The following is a 17,250-nucleotide window of genomic DNA, read 5'->3' as shown; positions in this document are numbered from 1 at the left end:
TGGTGCCTGGTCTTTGTGCTTGGGTTTCAGGAGGTTTTCTCTGGGCTCTCTCCTGAGGAATTTGACCCTGTTCTCGGTTTCATACCTCGAAAGTGTGCAGCGCCAACAGGAGCCACCTGACCTTCCCTGTTGCCCTTGGGAACAGTCTGACCAGTGTGCTTTGGAGGAAACCTTTGTCACTTCCCCTGTCAAAGGGTCCCTTTAGAGCCGGGAGCCTTGTAGTGTGACAGTGTGTTAGAGCTCAGGGTTGTGGTGATATGCAGAGCTTGGTGTGGGGCCACCCATGGTGATGGCTCCTGTGGCTCTAGCTGTATAGTCCATCTTGATAGAGGATTGTACATCTGCAGAATGCTTTCCCCATCATCTTACAGGTGAGATGTGCTGTCTTACCTGCTCAAAAGACAGAGCATTCCAGATCATGATGTCACACCCTTTCTAGAAAAATTCACAATGAAAGAAGTTAGAAGTGGCCAAGGAGGGACTCAGGACTGGCAGGGACTGGAAGCTTGCCCATACTGATGCCAGAAACTTTAGATGTGTTGGTGCAGGGGGTGGGAGGGGGGCGAGGGATCTCCAGGCCCATCCACTCTGGCCTTTGGTCAGCCAGACTTAGTGCTTCCTCTGCTGCACATCTCAGCCCAGAAACCTAGGCCTTCCAGGAAATCTGTTGGGTTTCCAGACTTCCAGAAAGAGTCCTGTGACACCTACATCCCAAGAACACAAGACAGCATCACTAGGAACCTGGCAGTTCTGATCCCAGGGGAACCGCTCCTGGGCTGCACAGCTGGCTCAGCTCCACTGTGCTCTCTGGAGGAGTAATTACCCAATGACTACATCTTGTCTCCATGCCAGCCAACTTCCGTCTCAGCAGCTTTATGCCATGGTGCATTCCTGCTGGGCTCTGGGTGCTCCTCAGGGAGACCTTTGCAGACAGTGTGCTGCATGCAGGGAGGTGACCAAGAAGGATGCTGTAATGGCTGAGGCTCTGGAGATAAGGGGGTAATGAAAAAGGATAAGGTGGGCATAGGCTAGTGGTGCTGTGTGTATGTGAGCACTATGTGCAAGTATATGTGCATGTGTATGAGCCTGTGTTTGCACACATTTCCTATGCATAGATGGTATGCCTGTGCATGCATGTGTGGCATGAGCATGTGTGTGCATGTGTGTCTTTATTTCGTATGGTCCCACTGCCTGTGTCTGGCCCTGTGATTGCAGGCCTTCATTTATATGTGCATCCAAGTTCTGTGTCTACAGAGTGGCAATGTTGGGTCACATATAAACTGAAGGTGAGAATAGAGCATAAGAGTGAGGCAGACCCAGGACCCCAGGGGACAGAAATATCCAGTGGGTGTTGACAGCCTCATGAGAAGACTTTTCTGACACTTGCTGTCCTCTTTCCATGTTTTTTGGAAGAAGCGGGATCTCCATCAGCATCTCAGTTCAGACAGCAACCAGGAAACCACTTTTTACAGTCCAGTCCACTCCTGGGAGTTGGACTGGCCTACTAGACCTTTGCACTGACCCTGCTGCTGCCTCTGCAGTGTGCTCTCACCTCTGCACTGTCTCTACTGTCTCCCCTGCCTCTCCACTGTCTCCCCTGACTCTACACTGTCTTCCCTGCCTCTGCAGTGTGCTCTCACCTCTGCACTGTCTCCACTGTCTCCTCTGTCTTCCCTGCCTCTGCAGTGTGCTCTCACCTCTGCACTGTCTCCACTGTCTTCTCTGTCTCCCCTGCCTCTACACTGTGTCCCCTGCCTCTACATTGTCCCTCTGCCTCTATACTGCCTCCCCTGACTCTACAGTGTCTCCCCTGACTCTACAGTGTCTCCCTTGAATCTGCAGTATTTCCTTTGAATCTGCAGTGTCTTCCCTGCCTCTGCAGTATGTTCTCACCTCTGCACTGTCTCCACTGTCTCCTCTGTCTCCCCTGCCTCTACACTGTCCCTCTGCCTCTATACTGCCTCCCCTGACTCTACAGTGTCTCCCCTGACTCTATAGTGTCTCCCTTGAATCTGCAGTGTCTCCCCTGACTCTGCAGTGTCTCCCCTGACTCTGCAGTGTCTCCCTTGAATCTGCAGTGTCTCTTTTGAATCTGCAGTGTCTCCCCTGACTCTGCAGTGTCTCCCTTGAATCTGCACTGTCTCCCTTGAATCTGCAGTGTCCCCCTGACTCTGCAGTGTCTCCACTGACTCTGCACTGCACTGTCTCCCTGACTCTGCAGTGTCTCCCTGAATCTGCAGTGTCTCCCTGAATCTGCAGTGTCTCCCCTGACTCTGCAGTGTCTCCACGGACTCTGCAGTGTCTCCCCTGACTTTGCAGTGTCTCCATGGACTCTGCAGTGTCTCCCCTGACTCTGCAGTGTCTCCCTGACTCTGCAGTGTCTCCCCTGACTCTGCAGTGTCTCTGATGACTCTGCACTGTCTCCGCTGACTCTGCAGTGTCTCCACTGACTCTCCAGTGTCTTCCTTGAATCTGCAGTGTCTCCCCTGACTCTGCATTGTCTCCACTGACTCTTCACTGTCTCCCCTGACTCTTCACTGTCTTCCCTGACTCTGCAGTGTCTCCACTGACTCTGTACTGTCTCCCCTGACTCTGCAGTGTCCCCCTGACTCTACACTGCCTCCCCTGACTCTGCACTGTCTCCTCTGACTCTGCACTGTCTCCCCTGACTCTGCAGTGTCCCCCTGACTCTACACTGTCTCCACTGACTCTGCAGTGTCTCCCCTGACTCTGTAGTGTTCCCCTAACTCTGAGGTATCTCTGCTGACTCTGCAGTGTCTCCCCTGACTCTGCACCATCTCCTGTTTCTGTACCCTCTCTCCTGCCACTGCATCCTCTCCCGTTCCTCTGCACCCCTTTTCCCACCTCTGCACTTCCTATCCTGTCTCTGTACTGTGTCTCCACATGAAACTTTCTATGCAGTGACCTCAGAGGCTATTTACTTAGCTTCTTCTCATGGGTGGCACAGAGTTCTGTGGTTGCAGTATGGATGGGTGTGGCCTAGAGCCCAGGAGAAGGCTGTGGGGTGCCTGGCTGCTCCTGTTGCCCACTTGGCCATCTCTTCCCACCACTGCCTTGACTGGCTGTCTTTCAGTGCTGGGCACAGCTTCTCTGGGGCCATGAGGTAATATGGTGAGATTCAGGATCCCCTTCCCACTTCCAATTGGTGCAGCTAGGCCCTCCACCTAGGAGGTCTACCACCACTGTCACATCTGCAGGTGCCAGGAGAGACCCATAGACTCATCTTGGCCTTTTGGCCTGGGGGCTCACTGTGGCATATCTGTCAGCTTACAGCTACCTAACCTCTCTATGTTGTCCACAACCATTTGTCCTTGGGGCCCCTGGCAGCCCCTCTCTGCCCATCAGTGTGCCTCTTCCTGTCTCTGTAGGTTCTGGGAGTTTAAGGACTAACACCAATTGTCTGTGGACTCCACTTTTTTCTTGGCCAGTTTAACAAGTGCCCGACTGCCTTGGTGGTCTTTGCATAGAACAGTGTGACAGTTGTAACCATGCCAAATTAGAAATTTCCTGAGATGATATGGGAAGGCCAATGGGTGCTTTAGATGCTGGTGACAAGTTGGCATTATTAATAATGATCTACCATGCTGTCCCCAGGAGCATGGACAGCTAACTGAGAGGATTCTGTAGTTTCCAGTCCAACAGGGAGCTCCAAGAATCCCAAGTCTCTCTCCGGACAGACTTGCTTCTCTCCACACCACTTCATTTAGTTTGTATTTGAACATACATCCCTGTAGAGAGGCCCAGCTACTATTGTTTTCTATTTTCCCCCTGCAAGAAGAGAGTGACAGCACTTCCTCTTCTCGGTTTCCAAAGCGTGAGATGAACGGTGAGAGGGAGACACAGAGCTGTGCGCCTGGCATGCTGCTATTGCGCAGTCTCCGTGCCAGCTGTTCCAGGATCCCACCGTCTTTTCTCTCCACACACAGCCCTCTGCTGTTGGGCTTGCTGTCGTTAGATACACATGGTGCTGTGGCTCTCGTGCTTTGCATGATGGCCTAGAACCTTCCCTAAGTATCTTCCCAGCCAGATATCTCCATCTGGGAGACGGTCCGCCATGCTCAGAACTGCTCTGTGATTTGTCCATGTGTCTGCCTGTACCCACGTTCTCCTAGCGGTTCTGCCCTGTTACCTGGCTCTGATACTGTCTCTTGATGCTGTTCCCTGTCCCCATGCTGTATCTTTAATTGAGAATAGATTTAAAATGAGATTAAAATGAGGTCCTCGGGTGAGTGTGGGACCTGATATACCAATCCCATAAAGATGCCCAAGAGGGCTTTTCAGGGCCTATAACTCTACCATGGTAGCATGCAGAGTGGTCTCTGCCCCCTGGACCCCCGGAGATTCCTGGTGATATGATTGCTGAACTGCAGGCCTGATACAGCAATCTGTGTCTGGCTGTGTCACGTCTGTTGTGAGCCTCCAGGGAGATGGAGAGGGCAAGGGACTTAATCCTGCATGTGAGTCAGCTCATCCTGGGAGACCTGACTTAGACCTTTGTCCCCATCTGCAGAGGAAGGCTCAAGGCATGTGATAAGGTGCCTGGTAGATGAGCAGCCTACTACTCAGAAAGAGTGCAGCTGTGACAGGGGAATATGTGACAGCAGCCGAGCCAAGGTGTTCAGTAGAGCTACAGGCCTTTCAGAAGGTAGCAGGTCCTATGTCCCATTGGGGCATTTCTGTCAAGGAGACACAGCAGCCAGAGATCAGCCATAGACACAGAAGGAGGCTCCCTGCTGCTGGGACTGAGAACATCACCACCCACTGTCCTGCCCACCCACAACTTGTCACCACTTCACACCTCCAGAATGCTTGCGGGCATGTTGCCCAGGCAACCGGAACGCCAGTGTGCTGCTACCCTTCCATCTCCTCCAAGCACCTGTGAAGGCTGTGGAGCCTCATCCCCCGGCCCCAAAGTCATTGTGTACTCCCAGGAAGGAACATGGGCCTGGGCTTGCTTGGCTCCAGGAGAACAGTCCAGAAATCATAGGGCCCCAGTGTACCTACAGAGCGTGGCCAGCAATACTTGCCACAGTACCCCAGTGCACCTTTAAAAGAGCTTCCTGAGTTTACCCTGCTCTGTAGTCAGGGAAACTGAGGCACAGAGCAGTTAGGTAAATTGTCCATGCTCATGTAGGTAGTAGCTTGCAATGCCAAGGCATAGACCACCCTCTGAGACTGTCTTCGTTCTTGCCAAGATGATCTACTGTAATAAGAACAGTTCTTCACCTCAGTGGTCCTCCTTTCCAAATCCACAATCCCAGGGTCCACAAACTATCAGAGCCCGACTGAGGGACATCTATAACACCCCACTGGACTGAAGATCAAACTCATCAAAATCCAGAAAAACTGTCACAGTGAAAAGTAGCCTCAGGTAGTCAGAGGCTGCACACAAAGTTAGGTGGGTTCTTGACCAGATCCTAAACCAAAACAATCAAGGTTGGAATACAGCATGGAGGCAGCAGCTGCGAGTTGGTGACAAAGGGATTCTGTGATGTGCCGTGTCATACCAGGGGAAGTTGGGAGGAGCGTCCCCAGAATGCACCATTCTTTTTTAACTTCTGTGTAAATTTCAAGTATTCTGAGGTGAACAGTGTTCTTAGCAAGTTCACAGAGGAAGGGAACAGTCAAGAAGTGTCTGGGTATGGGATCATGGTTCTGCCCTCCCCATCCCAGGGGAGCCCCAGGTGAAGGGGCGTCCTGATCAAGCATGAGAGAGGACAGGCCCACCCAAGGCTGATCAGACAACTGTGTCTTCCTGTAGTTGTCTGTAACTATCTATCTCCTGGAGATCGTTCCCAGCCTTGCTGAGACATTGCTGAACATGGAAGGTTGAGTCTTGTTTGAAGGGAAGGAGACCTCAGACTCCACACTCCAGCTATCTTGTGTTGGTGGTGGGAAAACAGGGCCTTGCAGTAATCCACAAGCCTGGGCTCTGGCTAATGTCCACAGCAAACTTCAAGGTGAAGAGCTGGGATAACACAGAAGGTGCAGACTCCTGCAGTGGGTTCTGCAGCAGAAGCATCCTGGACCCACCACCTCTAGACAGCTCGGGCAGCTTTGGCTTCTAATACTACCTGCAGTGTCTGAGGCGGCCCTGGCCACACAACACCAGGGCCTCACCCTTCCAACTCCCCTTGACTCTTGCCCCATCGAGAGGAAACTGCAGTTCCAGGAGCACATGCTGCCACATCTGGGCCCCACGAGCGTATGTCTGGGTGAAGAGATGTCTTTGTCTCCCTTAATTGACAGTGATTTTCTTCCGTGGAGAAACTATACAGAAGAGAGTGAATTGAGCCTCAATCCACTGAATCTTATTAAACCGTTCTTGGGGAAAAGTGATTTCAATAAAAATTTAAAAGGAAGAGGAGCAAGGAACTGCAAACTAGAAAATAAAGGCAGATGGAGGCAAACGGGGAGGCACGACTTGCAGGCTTGGCTTTTCCTTTGCACAGTGTCCTTGGAGATGAACAAGAGGTGACTGTCATGAGGCTTATCCTCAAAAGTGTGAGCATAGGTTCCGTGTTCAGGTAAGGAGGAACCCTAAATCCTAGGGACTCCCACAGAGCCCACTACATACAGACTGAGTCTCTACAGCCTCTTCTGTGACTCAGAAGGCTGGCTCAGGCCTTCTGGTTTGCAGCCAGTGTCCAGGATTAGGAGGTCATGGTGAGAATCCACATCAGTCCCTAGTATACTTCCACACACTCCCTTCTGGGTCCTGTTCCCCTTTTATTGTTATTGAGATATAATCTACATGCCATTAACTTCACTGCTTTTGAGTGCTTGGTTCAATGGTTTTGTGTATTTGTAGGGTGTGTAACCACCACTGCAATGAATTCCAGGACATTCTGTTACCCCCCAAAAGAACCCCTCTGGGAGGCGATCACTCCCAGACAGTCTTCCCTGTACTCCCTGGTAGCCACCAGCCTCCCTGCAATGTCTGAGAATCTTCCATCTATGACTAAGACAGAGGGATCATGCTCTGAGTCTTCCATCTATGTGGCTCTACTCTACTCCTGGCTCCTTTGCCCTCACTTGTGGATAGTACTTCCTGCCTTTTGAGGGTCAAATGCTACTCTATGTCTGGATGTGTCCCATGTGCCTGTCCACTGGGGGGATGCTTGGGGTGTTTGTATTCGGAGCTACTGTGAGATGCTGCAGTAGACACATGAGTGTACATGTTTGTACCTTAAAGACTGTAATTGCCACATCAGTGGTAGCTCTAATTTTCCAAGGGTCACCAAACCATTTTCTATAGCAGGCAGGACAGTTCCCATCCCACCATGAGAGTGTGGATCCTAGTCTCCCAGCAGCAGCAGCAGCACTTGGTGTGTTCTGTCTTTATTGCTCTTGATGACTTTGAGGAGTGGAGTGGGTGACAGGTTCTGAAGGGTGACAGGTTCTGAAGGGGCTGGTTTAATGTCCTAGAGTTTCGAGGAAATGGTACTATCTCTGCCTGGCCTCCTAGGTGAGCATGTGGCCCATTGGCCCTGAGAGTTAATGTTAGGGTAGGCCACCATGTTGCAAAGCCTCATTCTGTCATCTGGGTGGACACCTTGGTGCCCTCCTGAGGTGGGGCCCTCCAGGAACAGCTTCATTTTGTATCTGAGCATGTCTGAGGACCCCTAACTCTATACTGAACACCCAGGGTTCTGCAGGAGGCATGAGGACAGGAGGACCTTGTAAGTTTACAGGGGTCCTTGCAGATCAGTCTACTGCCATGACCTCAGGCCTCCTGCAGGGCCTAGTACTCTACTGTCCAGTGGGACAAGCCCTTGTCCCAGCTGACAACCACCTCCCCTGCACTGCCCTCTATTTCCCCTTTGAACAAATGCATCCCTTTAAAAGGGATCTGCTGGGCTGAGGAGGAGCAGGGCATCCGCCTCCCCAGCCCCACTGCTATGGTTGGGTTTTCTGCATAACAGCTGGGTGTCTTGGAAATGAGAAGGTTTCTATGGTAACCAATTACAGCCTATGATTGGTGAAAAATCACAGAAATATCCTGTGTGTGAAGTTATGCTGGGGAGGCAGGCCCAGGCTTAGGTACTGTGGTTTAATTTCCTGGGGCAATATTTCTCAGGTACTGATGGCAGGCAGCTCTGCTTTCGAGCTTCCCAGTCATCCTTCCCAGTGGGGCTACGGGTTATCTAGAGGGACTTGAAGGGGTCTGCTGGTATCTGGCAGAATTTGGAGGAACCTCCTGAGTTCTGGTGGGGGAGTGATGGAGCCTGGAGAAGCCAGCATAGGCCTAGGGGAACTAGAAGGACCTAGCATAGGGCCTGGTAGAAGTCTGACTGGAACTGCTGGGGGTCTGGATGAGTCTCTATGGCAGCTGGGATGAGGGTACAGGTGCTAATGGGGCCAGGAGAGGCTTGGAAGGACCTGGTGGAGCCTTTGGGGATCCAGTGGGGCTTGCTAGGGTCTGGTGGAGTCTAGTAAGGCTGAATGGAGCCCAGAGGGTTATGGTGAGACTTGGTGGGATGGTTTGAGACCTGAGGACAATGGAGTGTTTCAGTAGAATCTGCAAGGGTCTAATGAGTCCTGCAGGGGCCCAGGGACCCTAGTGAAGTCTGTAGGAAACCGGTGGGATCCAGTTGGGTCTAGTAGGGCCTTGAGGGACCTGATAAAATTTGCTAGAGACTAGTAGAGCTTGGTGGGGTTTGGTTGCTGGTGCCATGAAAAGCTGGCAAGGCTTGATAAAGCCTGGAAGACCTGGCAGGGCCTAGTGAGGCCTCACACCTACCCAGAGCATCTTACTTACAGGGAGACAGATACCTATCCAGATATGAAGGCGGGAACAACCAGGTTCTCACTGTTTCACCCCTACAGGGTCACCTGCAGCTCTGAGGAGAGGCCCTTCCAAGTATGCAGGGGAGTCTCACACTGACCTAGATTTCTCCTCACAGTGATGACAACCCTGTCCGTATTGGAGCTTGGCTGCTCACACAGAGTCACATCACAAAGGTAGAAACAGCCCAGAGGCATCAGCCTAATGAGCTCTTCCTCCTTCCTACCGTAAAGTGCTTTCATTCTGATTAAAAAGCTGGGCCCTATTATTTGGGGACCAGTCTTTTTTGCTAATTAGTCCCGGTGAACTCAAGTTTCTTTCTCAGGGACCAACTCCTTCCCAAGCATCAGTGGGTGCCAGCTTCAGGCACATGGGGTTCAGCCCAGGCTGAGAAAGAACACACACACCCTTGAATAAACACAGTTACATACACTGAAGGGCAAACAAGGACATGCTTGCATGCTCACGCCGACACAGACTCACACTTGGGCATAGAGATGTGTAGACCCATAGAGAGATAAAGATAAAGGTACACTCAACCAGACATATGGATGCACACAAAACTAATTACACAGATGGACGTAGTGGTGCCTTCTTGCACACTGACTCTCACACCCAGGGAAACACTCACAGATACATCAGCACGCCCACACATGCTCAGTCTCACGCTGGCAAGTACACTCACAAATTGACTTCCTCAGCCTCTCAAGCACAAGCAGTCACATCCGGCACTCATGCACACCCACCTGGATGTGCTCCACCCCTGCCAGCACTTGCATCCACGTGGGCTTCACATGCATATACAGTGGCACACCCTGACAACATGCAGTCACTTAAAAAAAACAACAACACATGTGACACATTATAAAGAAAAACAACCCACGTGTGTTTGTGGGCCTGGTAAACCCAGCTGTGGAGGCTGGTAGTTCAGGGTACCTGACGTCCTGTACCCTCTCTCCCCAGCAGCCTCTGGGGAAGTTTTAGATTCCTTCTAACTTTCAGGTTGATGATGAGAGCTGACTTTGAGTGGCACCTGTAATCAGTGTTCAGTTACCTATGCTGGGGGAGGAAGGAGCGTGGGCTGCATCCTCCGTACCTAACTGTGTGGGTAGGCGCGCTGTTCTGGATTTTCATGTGATGTTTCCATGGCTCTGGAGGGCTTGTGCTCAGCAAGTGGAGCTGCCCATGGACTGTGGGTGAGGACTGTCCCAACAGGCCCTGGACAAGCCGTTATCATTCTTCCCACCTGTTCCCAGCAGGGTGAGCATCGGTCTCACCTCCTGACCGGCTGTGCTCAGTCTGGTCTTTCTCTACCCAGGCCCAGCTGAAGATGAGAAGTTTCCAAAGGGCATCTGTATGGGAGATAAACAGGGGAGTGGAAATGTCAACAGAGCAAGCGCCACTGAGGGCTAAAGCTTCCCGCTTTCCCTGAGCAGCAATCCGTTCCCAGAGTGACACACAGGGAAGGACAGACATAGAAGATTTGCTTGGCTGTGTCCAGGTGGAGGGCAAGAAGGTGTGTGTTCAACTCTGAAGGACTAGAGGATCATGGTATTTGGGAAGGGCCGGGCAGATCCTGTACTCTAGGGGAAGACCCCTCTCTTCTGCCTCATGTAGCCTCCCAGAGCCTGCGGCCTCTTTGATTCACAGGCCTCGGGAGTCAGCTGACTACCTGGATTTGAGTCAGTTCTAATGTGGAGAGGCCCCAGATATAGGAGCAAATGTTCTCACCACCTTTTGTACTTTTTGTGTTCTTGGAGTCTCAGCTTCATTGTTGGCAAGTCTTCAAGGGCATTTTGCAAGATGTGTGTGTGTGTGTGGGTGCTGGTGGCTGGATCCCTTGCCATAAAAGGGGGCTCTTAGGTTACCATGCAGGATGTGCTTGAGCTAGAAGCAGCCATCTCCGACACATAGTAGGCACCATCCTTCTGGAATGTAGATAAACAGTGCACTTGAGCTGGCCCAGAAGGCTTCTGGGATCCTTTTCAGGTTCAGATGAACCCTTTACAACCCAACCAAAGGTTGTCCCCATCCAGTGGGGATAGAGGTGGCCCTGGGCAGAGCCCTCTTGCTGCCCCACTGTCAGCTGACTGCTCTGCTCTCTCTCCTCAGCTCCATGTCCATCCGCTGGCCCGGCCGCTCTCTCGGAAGCCATGCCTGGATACTTATAGCCATGCTGCAGCTAGCAGTTGACTTCCCATCCTGTGACTCATTAGGCCCAGGGCCTGAGTTCCGGCTCCTGTCACGTCCACAGAGGCCCCAGCGGCTGTGGAGTCTGCGAAGCGGACCCCCAACAAGGCTACCAACACCAGCCTGGAGTCCCCGTGCTGCCCGGGCTGAACGTGCCCATGGGCCCATACAGATGCAGACTCCCCGTGCTCGGAGGGCCCACAGGCCCAGGGACCAGGTGGCCACCCTTGGACCCAAAGGGGGACTCACCAAGCCCCCTGCTGCCACGAGATCCAGTCCTTCCCTCACCTCTGCATCGGCCTCATCCTCCATGGTGGCTGCTGGCACCGCAGAGCATCAGAGCCTCTTAAGGCGGGGTAGGAGGCACACACATGATGCAGAGTTCAATGATTTCGACTTTCGTGGTGGCAGGCCCACAACAGAGACAGAATTTATAGCCTGGGGGCCCACGGGGGACGAGGAAGCCCTAGAATCCAACACTTTCCCTGGTGGGTTTGGCCCCACCACGGTCTCCATCTTGCAAACACGGAAGACAACTGTGGCCGCCACCACCACCACGGCCAGCACGGCCACCGCCATGACACTGCAGACTAAGGGGGTCACCGAGTCCCTAGATCCCTGGAAAAGGACCCCTGTTGGGGTTAGCACAACAGAGCCTTCCACCAGTCCCAGCAACAATGGGAAAGACATCCAGCCCCCAAGGATCTTGGGGGAGACCTCAGGTAGGAGATCTCTTTGTATTTCTGCTCTGGCTTGAGGAGAGGCAGGATGCAGGGTGGTTTGGAACAGGGAGATGCTGAAATGTTCCCAGGCGTGTCCTATAAACAGTGGCAGAAGGAGAAGAGCTTGGACTCTGAGGAGAGATAGGGTGCCATGTGGAACACAGTGACTTTGGTGTCCACCTACATGCTTATATCCAGGCTACAGTCTCCGGGGCACATCACACGCCAATGTTAAGGGACCATGTGATCTTCAAAACCTTCAGGGTGTTAGCCCTTTGAGGCTGGTTCATTGCTAGATGGAACTTGGCCCAAGGTTAGGAATGACCTTGAATAGCAGGACAGACTAAGGGCAGATAAAGGGAAGAACTGCCTATGTTGCTAACTGAAGCTCTGCAGCTGGGTTCATCTCTTCCCTCAGGGAGGAGCTGGGGAAGGGCATCTGGAGGTGGGGACAAGATCCATGGCTTTGGCTCTCTGGCCCTGCAGTCTTCTTCTCAGGCTGTGTGGACAGTTGCAGCTCCTTGGCTTGAGACATCTCCTTCTGTGCGATGTTGGGCTCTGTTCAACTTTTGTGCCTCATTCTCTAATATCTGCAACAGGAGTAGCCCTGGCCACGTCCCAGGCCAGGATTTGTCCCTATGCCAGCAGTATGGGAGAGAGAGCCGGCAGTGAGTCCCCTCCTACCACCCCCAGCATGGTCCATGGTGACATGGAAGTTCACAAAGGCAGCCCTTGCTGATGCCCTCGAGTCGGGAGAAGCTCCGCGGGGGTTAGTAAGAATGGCTGGTGGTGAGCAGTGGCCTCTTCAAGACTCAAGTCTCAGACTGATGTGAGGGAGGGACCTCCTGAGGTCCGCTTTAGGGCAGTTGGTTCAGCATCCCTGCACCTGGTTATGTCCTGGCTGTGCCTCCTCCAACCTTTGGCAGTCAGACATGGACTAGCAGTTGGACAGGTTTTCATGGGGTACCTGCCCTTTGTCCTTCAGTCACCAATAGCATCCTTTCTGCCCTGAAGGGCAGAACCCACTGGTTTTGTGCTGCAGCGCCTTGGTCCACATAGTTCACCTCTGAAAACAGAGCTGGTTTTATACCATGCCAATGCCAAGGGCAGCACTAAGCCTGGAAAGGAGACCTAGGGCTACATAGGTGTCTGTCCCACAGCCTCCCTGGGGAATCCACAGTGTTGAAGTGGGGACAGGGCATGGAGGAGGGGGTGCATGGCTGTTCATCTGAGGGCCAGACGCCTGCAAGCAATTCCCATAGCATCTGTTTGAGCTCCTACCGACTCATCAGCCGTAATCATAATGGAATTTGGCGCTCCTCTCACTGACTGTCACCTCCCCGAATACGTCACTTACTGTATAGACACGGATGAGGAAACAAGTTCCCATTTGTCCCAAATTACATCTGCTATTACGAACGCTAAACGCCTGGGACAGCACTGTGAGGCTTAGCAAATTAACTCACGGTACATCGGCTGTTGCTAATCCAACCCGACAGATGCTTATCTCCGAAAAGATTTATGGTTCTTCATAATATAATCTGCTGCTAGATTAATTTGTTTAGCAAAACAGATTTAGAAGAGGGAAAATATGTGTATTTGCTTCGAATGCAGAGAAATGTAAATTCTGGCAATGATGCCAAGAGAGGGAGGGCCTCTGAGCTGGCCTGCTTGGGGGCTGGACAGTGGTGGCTCAGTGAGAGAAGAGAGACTTGCAAGAATGTCCATAACCAGACTCCCTACAATCCTGCTCTCAGCAGAAGCAGTTCATTTAGACCCTGGGGCGAGTTAGCCATCGGCACTGGAAATGGGGTATTTCCTTGCATGACTGAGGGAAGGCTGTATAGTCTCCTAACCCTTGGTTACAATATCATATGGAATCTGAGGCAGTAGGGGTGCTATAGAGAATCTCCTAGCTGTGGCCTGTGGAGTCGTACTTGACTGTAGCAAGGAGCAGGTGGCGAGGGCTGCCTGTCTGCCTGATTCTGCCCTCTGTTTTATATGACTGTGTCTCCCTGGGCAAGGTCTCTTCTCACAGAGTCATCTTTTTCATCTGAAAACTTGAAGCTGGAAACTTGTCCTGCATACCTGCTGTGCAGGTTCCATGATCAGTGCTGAGAGCAGGGTCTAGCTCTAGCAAAGAGAGCCTACCTGCTGTTTTTATACCCAGCTAGAGTAGCCAGAAGATGTGTTTGACCATGTCAAAGGCAGAATAGCTCAGCAGAGACTGGAGAGTCTGGTCATCTTCCCTAGTTCCTATTGGCAGCATCCTGAAACCTGGAACTGGGCTTCCATGAAGTCAGTTCTGTTCTCCACAGATCTTTGGAATCCAGTTTAGGAATTCAGGGTTTTGGTTGTGTTGCTTCTGTGTAGGACAATTTAAGAAGGGTAAGTTACATTTTCCTGTGTGTATGTCTGAGGCCCAGGCATTCCTATTGGTAATGTGTGTGTGTGTGTGTGTCGGGGGGGGGGGGGGGGGGCTCTGGAGTTACTTAGGGTCTGGGGTTACAAAGAATAGCTGCTGGAATTTCCAGAGAGCTCCACTCTCAGGAGTCAGATTACAGGTGAAATGACTAGGAAGTGTTTCTGGATTTTAGAGTAGTGAGCTTGGGCAACACCTTCACCCTCTCCATGCCTCCATGGAAACTTATGTTGTAAGAGTAAAGTACACAATTCCCCTTCATGATCTTAGGGTCTGGCACCTCATAGCTGTATAGTATGTGTTTGTTGATATTAATGTAAGTCTGAGGATGATGATGGTGATGGTGATAATGTTGAAGATGGAGATGACAGTAATGGTGGCAATGATAGTATCGATGGTGATGATGATGATGATAATGATGATAAGATGATGAGGTCATAGTGGTGGTACAGATAGTGATGGGGAGATGATGATGATGATGTACACACTGGCAATTCTGGTCATGCTGGGGATGGTCATTCTAGTGAACTTAGTGATCCTGGTAATGGTGGTACTAATAATATTGATTGTGATGATGCTAAAGAAAGTGGTGATGTTGGTGATGGAAATGATGGAATGGTAATGGTAGTAGTGCTGCTGCTGATGGTGGGGATACTGGTGACTGTAGCAGGAATCCTAAAGAGTCTTATTAATAAAATCAAACCCGAGGCAGGTATTGGGGTGAATGCTGGAAGATCAGAGAAGCAGAACAAGCCATAGCTATCTCACCTTGTTAGTTCCTCAGCTGATCCTGTTTCCTCAGGCTGGAAGCTTCTGAGTCCTCCTCCACATGAATCTCAGCTGAACTGTGTTGCTCCAAAGCTTAAACTAACTACATGCTTTTTCCTCTCTAGTTCCTGGCCCTCACGCCTTATATACCTTTCTCTTTCTGTTCCCACTACCTGGGGTTAAAGGTTGGGTTTCTGGGATTAAAGGCGTGGGTCACCATGTTTAGCTGTTTCTAAAGTGGCCTTGAACACACAGAGATCCACCTGGCTCTGCCTCCCAAGTGCTGGGATTAAAGGTGTGTACCACCACCGCCCAACTTCTGCTATAGCTTACTCTTCCCATTTTCTAGCCACCATTTCTGGCTCTGTTCTAGTGGCTGTCTGTTCTCTGACCCCAGATATGTTTATTTCGGGGAACACAATACCCACCACAGGTGACATTAATGAGTGTGGTGATGGTGATGATGGTGGTAATAGTGATGATAGTTTTATGGTAGTGATATTGGTGATGATGTTATTGATGGTGATGACAGGATGATGATGGTGTTAGTGGTGATGGTGGTAGTGGTGATATAAATTTGAGGATAGTGGTGGAGTTGGTGATGGAATTGATGGCAATGATGGTAAGGATGATTGATGGAGATGAAGTTGATGGTAACAGTTATGGTGACGGTAAAGGGGATGATAGTTGTAGAGTTGGTAATGGTGGCGGTGGTGATAGATGTGATGGTGATGGTAATGATGGTGATGGTATCAATGTTATGAGTGGTGATGGTGGTGGTGGTGGCGCTGCTGCTGGGGTGGGAACAGGAATGTAAATGACAACAATAACTTCATCTCACATCCTTGTGTTGATTGGCTGCCACCAGCTTTAAGGAATCCTGTAATGAAGTCCCAAGGCCTTGTCTCTGACCTTGATGCTGTCTGGAGAGGTGTTGATGCCTCTAGCCTGGAACTGCTTGGGATGGAAAATCACCTGGTACATAGCACAGAGGTGACAAGCTGCAGCCTTCCATGAGTGCTGGCAGCAGAGGGACAAGTCATGTGGGTCAGCAGTTTGCCTGGGGTTGAAGGAGGAGGGATCCCTGCAGGGTGGCTTGGTCTGCCCCTCACAGCCCTCTCACTGGTCACATCCCAAATCAGAAACCAGAGTCTCCCAGGAGAAACAAAATCCTTGCGTAAGTTTTCTTCTTAAACTCCTAAAGGAGTCCACAAGGAGCTCAAGCCAACAGATCAACAGATTTCTAGCTGGTGGACATGCTCACTTCAGGAATGCTTGGAAGGTAGGCATTTGATCAGCTGTGAAATTCATATCTCTCAGAAGCCATCCAGGCGGGCAGCCAGGCCCATAAGTCCCTATCTTCATTGAAGGTCTCTCCCCTGATTCTTCCTTCCTGTGACTCCAGCCCCCTAAGGATATGGTGGTGATGGCTTAGATGTCACTGGAGTACTTGTCTCATCATCTTTGTGTTGCAATCCACTCATGTGTTTCCAGGGATCACTTCCAAAGTGCTTCATGCTTCTTAGCATTCAGTGTCTTCTAGCTGTGTCTTCTGTAAGCACTGGAGGTCGAGTAGTGTTGTTTTCTCCGTACTTCAGTGGCCAACTGTCCTTATAAGGGGAATGGACTGGCTGGTCCTGGGATAACGTCTAGTGACAGTGAAATATTCTCTAAACACTGGAGTTCGAGTGGGAGGAAACCAGAAGCACTTACAGCCCATGAGAGGCCAGCTCTTTCTGTTGAGAGCCATTGTGGCAATTTAAACAGTGAGCCCTTTTTATTAAGCTGCTGGGTGTTTGCTACCGGGGAAGTGGATCTGTCCTTAATTTAATGACATCTGAAGCAAATGGCTCATGAACTTCTAAAGTTTCAAGCGGCTTAATTGGGATAAAAGCACCAAAGGAACAAAAGTTTATGAAGCTTCTCAACATCTTAAACTGTAGACCGCAGCTTCCAGAGTCTCTGTCTGGACTGTCCCAGTCAACAGGGCCCCGAAACATGCAAATGCTGTGGGATTGGAAGACACTGTGCCTAGTGTTTATGGTCACAGATGAGGGTGAGGGATGACCAGCAACTCCTGGTCCCACAGGGTCTGTGGGAATAAGACCTCCCTTGGCTTTTGCTGAGCGAAGCCCTGCTCACACCCTGGTGGAGGGAGACTCATCTCAGCTCTCCTCTCCTGGGGAGGGCTTGGTTGGCCTTCTTTCATTTTACATAAGTGTGCTGGAGCCTTGGTTTACTGCACTCAGCTCCTCTCCAGCTCCTTTTGTCTCCCAGGGCCTTTTTCTCCTTCTGAGGGCACTTCAGGAGCCGGAGGCTCTCAGAGACTGGCCCCACCC

The 17,250-nt window shown here is 51.2% G+C and overlaps 1 protein-coding gene across 3 annotated transcripts in view; it reads left to right on the top strand.

Annotated features, from left to right (window-relative positions):
* Positions 1 to 17,250, top strand: part of Ajap1 (adherens junctions associated protein 1) — a 110,891-nt gene that overhangs the window by 40,402 nt on the left and 53,239 nt on the right. For 2 of the 3 annotated variants that reach the window (XM_036179724.1, XM_036179725.1), the window contains one exon: positions 10,922 to 11,721. In XM_036179724.1, coding sequence (XP_036035617.1) covers positions 10,922 to 11,721 — 800 coding nt within the window. Of the gene's footprint in view, positions 1 to 10,195; positions 10,326 to 10,921; positions 11,722 to 17,250 lie in introns of those variants that run through there. The other variant, XM_036179726.1, reaches the window with a different exon arrangement.

This window comes from Onychomys torridus, chromosome 2, assembly GCF_903995425.1.
Source record: "Onychomys torridus chromosome 2, mOncTor1.1, whole genome shotgun sequence".
Taxonomy (NCBI): Eukaryota; Metazoa; Chordata; class Mammalia; order Rodentia; family Cricetidae; genus Onychomys; species Onychomys torridus.
The sequence above is the reverse complement of the archived record's forward strand: the minus strand, read 5'-3'. Positions and strand labels throughout refer to the sequence as shown.